This window comes from Morchella importuna (assembly GCF_003444635.1).
Source record: "Morchella importuna strain M04M26 chromosome Unknown Morimp01GS006, whole genome shotgun sequence".
Taxonomy (NCBI): domain Eukaryota; kingdom Fungi; phylum Ascomycota; class Pezizomycetes; order Pezizales; family Morchellaceae; genus Morchella; species Morchella importuna.
In genome coordinates this window covers 486,361-492,659 of record NW_025763403.1, presented here as the reverse complement: position 1 = coordinate 492,659, position 6,299 = coordinate 486,361, and the positions used below count along the sequence as shown (strand labels likewise).

Genomic DNA, 6,299 nt, shown 5'->3' with positions numbered 1-6,299 from the left:
CAAGTTTACAGGGCCGTTAACAGTGTCGGCAGTGGTGGGCAATCGGGCTTACCGCCTTGAGCTTCCGGTAGAATGGAAGGTTCATAACGTTTTTCACGAAATGTTGCTGCGACCCTATCGTGAGGACCCGGATCCCACCAGAAAACAGAATACACGAAAGCGACTGGTAACACCCGAACCACAGGAGGCATTGGCAGATGAGAACTTCCAGCCAACCTCGAACATACGACCCCATACGCGAAGTCAAGGCCCAGCGATCGATAATGACCGGGCTCATAAACGACAACGGAACAGGCGAGACTGAGCTCGATACCTTTCCCTACTCTATGACTTTTCCCACAGGGTTTTTATCATAGAAAGGGTTTTAACGGTCGAGGGCGACGTCTAGGAAGGGGGAGTAGTGTTACAGGAACTACGGGACACTGTTCTAGAGGCTTAGGACAGTGAGGAATACGGGTGACGGGTCGTGATGCGAGGACGGTCGGGTAACGAAAGGACAAGCATAGAAAGGTATCGGGTAGTGTGGGAGCACGCGGTGTTACCACACTAGTGTTATACTATTATGACGGCACGCTTACTATTGGGTGTCTCACCCGGAATAGAATAGGAAGCGGGGCTTACGGCTGTAGGCTGTTCTACTTAGGGAAGTAGGTCTAGGATAATAGTATGGTACAGCCCGATGACTGGCAATTGCAAGGTTCATGGTTACGTGTCGGAATTAGAATGGAGGACGGAACTATGCGGGGGCGCTTTTCTATCTGGGTTATCTTCGGGAGCATTATCTTATTCTATTATCGTTGTGTCAGTTAGTATTAGAAAGCGGGCCTTGGCATAGGTTCCAACATGTATAAATAGGGCTTGATTCTCCGAAGACTTGAGGGTATCATCAACCTTCAAGTCAAGGGAATCCGGTTTACAATATCATCAGTTTAAACGCTACAGAATTATCGCTTAGCACTGGCTATTTCCCCAAACAGAAAGGTACCCGGAAAGGTGTCGGGGAAATGCATCAAATGGGTGGGGAAACGAACCAAATCTTTACTTCCAATTAACGTCCCTAGAAACGACTCAAATGACTTGTTTCCTAAAACCAGTTTGGTAGGAAATGAATCAATTGATTCGTTCCAGAGCGGTAGAGACGCTCAACTTAACGCCGAGTAGGGATATAGATACGACTCTTTACTTCTGAAGTCTCGTTGTTGCTCGATAACCCCTGACCGCTTGATAGCTGATTATCGGACAAGACGCGCGCGGGAGTAAGACATAGAGGGCAGTAAACTACATGTATACCCCCCTTCCCCCCTCTCCCCAAAATAGAGCCCGGTCCATCTGTCCAGAGTCTCCGCAGAACCCAGACCGAGCCTCGCCCATCATATCTACGGATATACGGATCAGCGCATACAATCCATTCCTACATCACATGCTGGCCTTGAGCCGGTTGGGGTATTCCACATCCTGCTGAACGAAGCGACTAGTAGGCATAAAGGGTGAAGCCCTGTACTTGTACTGAAGATTGTAGTACGCCGCCATAGACTACGGTCTGCATGCGAGTATGAATTAAACAAAAAAAAAAAAAATTCCTACGTCGCAATTGATCCCGCCGCCACTCTCACCACCTGCGCCGCACCCCCAAATCGGCAGATCCCAATTTTACACCCCACCCCGGCAGTCTCAGCCGCGGGAACTGCTATCCTGGTAAAGTTTATTATGCAGGTAAGATTTGCAAGGATCTCAGGCCCGAATGGAAATCGTGGAGTCAACGGTGGCGTGTTGCAATGGATGCTCCGCGCGGGTGTTACCGTGTTGGCGAGGCCGCGGCGGCTGTCTGAAGATGTCGTTCACTGCGTCGACCGATAAGCGGATATATCTACTATACTACAGTCGCAACTCGATATGCCGGATTGCCAAGATTCGAGGGATTTCGTTCGGGATAGCAAAAAATCCGGGATAGCAAATTGATTTTGCAGTAATAAAATTAAAACCTCAGAAGATTTCGTACGGGACAGCAAGGGATCCGGCGTATTGAGATCCGGCATATCAAGTTGCAACTGTATGCAAGAATATGGTCTGAAAATATCTCGCTAAATAGAGAGTGGTGTTGTTACAAAAAAAAGCGATGCTGTGGCCATATACCCTTCCCGGGGCTATGGGCTCAATTCTCGAAAGGACTTGTTGGGAAATCAACTTCGGATATATTGGGCTCTATTCCTCGGTGCATAATATGCACCACACCGCAACATCCATGATCTACTCATTGTCATGAGAACTCAGCTACTCGGTGTACATCGCAAGACGAGCTGTCTACACTAGACTACACTCGCCCACACAATCATCAGTGGCCCGGAAGTAAGACTTAAAGGGGAGGGCCGAGGGTGAGAGGAGCTACTTAGGGAAACTTAACCCCGCCATGATAATCTACCACGACGTACAGCATGACTCACAGCTAGCCATCCTCTTGTATATACAGCCACTCTGCAAAAGTGTTCGTGATTCCGATTTCTGAGTGAGACATTTCTCCATATGTAACCGCGGTGGGCCATCAAGAACCCCCAAGAGAAGACCTTCCCAGTGACCAATGGCGCCCAAGTTAATGAAGAATAAGATCAATGACCTATCCTCTTATTATATATAATCACGAACTATATTATATATTTCTCGTTGTTTTGAATCTCAACTTTAATAACATCAGTATTACGGGTGCGCCACACTGCGCACCGACATTAAAACTATATCACGAACACTTTTGCTGAGTGGCTGTATATAGAAATCTCTTTGAAAGAACCGGTTGGCTCATGATTCTCATACTTCCAGCCCCTATCCGTCAAGTCTACGATTGCGTGTCGGGGGGTTAGGATTTATCTTCACTACCGATATCATAATTCCGGCTCCGATGCCTACAAGCATATCATGCTTTGCGGGTTTGTTGGGAGACTACACACGTGCGTATACAGCGATAGGAATGATCTATAGAAAAAACAGTTATATGGTGCACAGATATTTCGCCATACAATTTCACCCCCCCCTGTTTTTCCATAGATCATTCCGGTCGCTGTACATGCATACAAGAGGGGTAAAATGGGTACCAGACCAAGTACCGCAAGTCCTCGAGATTATCAGAGTCATCTGGTACATGGACTCGTGGTTTTAATTTAGATTCTGCTATATGTAGAGTTAGAGGGCATGGTTGGCTCTAATCGATTTCTTTCATGGTAATAGTTATGCTATCAACTTGGTATAAGTACCGCCAAAACTCGAAAAATTGGCTATCTCCGTCCAGGGACTACCGCTTGAATAATTGGTTGGATGGCATCGATCTACATCAGAAGTATCCCATACAAGTAATTCTGATCTAGCCAATTTTTCGAGTTATGGCGGTAGGCAATATGGAATATAGGGTTTTAATTAGCCAAGTTTTGGATGTTTTTCTTTTTCTTTCTAGAACGTCGATACTGCGGTATTCAAAAGGGGGGAGGGGGGGTGGTGAGCCAGCTGGAAAAAAAAGAAAGAAAAAAAGGTTATGTTGGATGATTGAGGTTTCCTTTTTGTTGATTAGAGCGATTTGGCCAATCCCCGTCTTTCAATTTCAAATCCCGAGCTCAAATTTGAGGTCTTGGCGGGACTTTCACACCAAAAATTATCGCCAAGAACTAAATATTTAGGTTCAGAAGTCGTTGGCCAAATCGCTCTATTAAGATATCTTTTTGGCGTTTTTGTGATAGGTGATAGATCTGTTTTTGGCCCATTAATCTTGATATGCTTACCTCGACCTCTCTAGCATGCAATATAGCGATAGCAGTACAACTCATAGAACACTTCCCTAGCAGGGTAGCGGTTGACACTACACTTCTATGTCCCCAGTTTTTATTTTATCCTCACCCAAATCGACTTGCATCGTGAAATTTCCTAGATAAGTACACACTCGGAGAGGACATCCCTTCGTCTGGTGGGTAGTTTTTCACGCCCTACCGGACTCTTTGCTAAAGGGCGATCAACGGCGCCCTAACATTCTTGGGCTTAAGATTGGTCCTAAATGGATAGCGAACATACGATAAATATTCAGTGTGTTAACTGCGCATGCAGATTACTTCCCCAATAGATATTCTGCCACACAAAACCGCAGGTGCTGAAAACTGACAAAGGGATGTTGGTAAATAAATATACGCACCAAACGCGTCCAATCCCTGGTTGGCCGCGCGCGCGCGATCCTCTGTGCGTACATATTATTAGTAGATCAGTAATATTACTCTATATTCAGCCGCTTCTTGGCATGCAGTAATATTATCATTAGCGAGACTTGGCACTTTGACAAACGACAACGACAAACGACCTCACCTCACCTCACCTCACCTTACCTTACCTCACTACAACCTCACGTCCTCAGCTCGGATTATCGCCATGAAGCTCCAACGACTCCTCGGACCCTCTCGGCAGTGGGGCGCGAATGTTGTTCCGCTTATGCTTAAATAGCGCCCCGCCTCCCCTCCAAGCCCTCAACACGATACTTCACCCAGCCAGCTCCCTCCCCTCCTCAGGCTCAGGCAGCGATAGCCCCTCACCCACAACTGCATGTCCATCGCCCTCAAACCGCAAGCTCCCCTCCCCCCTTCTATCCCTCACAGCTAACCCCCCCGACAGACCCCACCCCACCCCCCCTCCGCCATGTCCTCCCCCACCCCGCCCTCCCGCCAAAGTACCCCCACCCCTTCTTCACAGACCATCCGCACCCGCACGACTGGAGCCTTACCGCCTTCCTCGCCCACACACACCCTATAACCCACCACCCGCAGCGCATCCTCTCCACCTACCTCAAGTCTCTCACTGCGCTCACATGCACCCAGGAGCCGGCGCAGCGCAGGCGCGCGGAGGAGCTGTTGAAGAGTTATCGCGCAAAGGTATGTACCCCCCCCCCCCTCTTTCCCCCCTCCCCCGCATCTTGGTGGTTACCCAGCTAACTAACTTGGGTCAGGGGCTGGGCTCTGACCGCATCGCGGCGCAAGAGTGGATCGCCCGCCGTCACGGAGAGATTGCGCTGTGGCGTGCGAGCGTGCCAGCGCCGCTGACGGATATAGAGCGGGAGGCGCGGCAGCGCGGGCGGCAGGCGTGGAAAGCAGGGAGGAGGGCGGAGAGGAAGGCGTGGACGGATGCGGAGCGGGAAGAGCATCGGCTTGGGAGGTGGATGGCGGCGCCGGGGTATCGGTATTCGAGGGCTGCGTGGGGGAATGTCATGTGGGCGATGGGGAGGGGGGGGAGGAGACGGGAACGAAGGTGGAGGGAGAGGGAGGCGGGGAGGGTGGTGGGGGAGGTGGCGAGGAGGGCCGGGTTGGTGGATGGGGGGCAGGCAAGGGGGTGAGGCGCTGATTTGGCCGCTCTGTGCTGTGCGCGGGAGGGTGGAACCCACAGTACTGGTTGGTGTGCGCTGGGGAGGTCGGAGGACGGTTTATTGGATGGCGTCGAAAATGTATTGTTAATCTAATCTAACCTCATATCATCAAACACAAGTTTCGCAAGTTGAAAGAAACGCGCCCCAATACCCGCCCGTACACCCTACAAAATAAAGCATCGGAGGAGGGCCCAACAGCCGTTTGCTGTCCGTGGCGTGTTCCGCGGGAGAAGCTCAATGTGACTGCTCATCTGGCTAGCTCATTCCTTCCCTTGATCGATCGATCCCGCGCCGCGTGCGCACATAGTCCCGTGATATCAAGGTGCCGTTCAACCAATCACCTTATGGTGAAATAACCCCCCCCCCTTCAAGTTTTGGACGGTATATGTACAAGGCTCTGGCATTAAGTGGGTGAACTAAATGGGATGTTGACTGGTGTGGATCCGTTCACTCAATCCCAGAGCCTTGTACATACTAGATTGATTGCAGCGCGGACAGGTAGGTGAAAATGAGCAACACTTGGTATCCCATATATAGACCGATGAATTTTGTTTATAGAAAATTGCGCACTGTTTAAATCAAACGTCCCGAGGATAATTTATACTTGGAAAGCGGCATTTAACAACCGTTTCCAACAGAAAGATACTCCGGTTGAGTTTTAAACCCAAATCTCCCTACGAATTTTATAGTTTTTGATGTTTTTGGTGAGGGAACGCGCCACAAAAGCTTGGATATATGTGAAATATTGCGGGTACAGTCGTTCACTAGGTTTACAGACATTGGATATTGACGGGCAGATACCCCTGGACCGATAATAGAGGACATTTGTTTTTTTACCAATGATAAAGGCATAACTGGGCTTTGCTATCTCGCTTTTGGCTTGTGTGTCGACACTTAGTCTCCGTCATGTCATCACACC

At 49.4% G+C, this 6,299-nt stretch overlaps 1 protein-coding gene across 1 annotated transcript; it reads left to right on the top strand.

The window, feature by feature from the left end:
* Positions 1 to 4,441: 4,441 nt before the first annotated feature.
* Positions 4,442 to 5,350, top strand: LAJ45_03001 (uncharacterized protein; the record flags this gene model as incomplete). Its single annotated transcript, XM_046112591.1, has 3 exons — positions 4,442 to 4,568; positions 4,636 to 4,892; positions 4,967 to 5,350. 3 exons carry the CDS (start codon positions 4,442 to 4,444, stop codon positions 5,348 to 5,350), a joined length of 768 nt encoding a protein of 255 aa, XP_045974080.1.
* Positions 5,351 to 6,299: the final 949 nt, after the last annotated feature.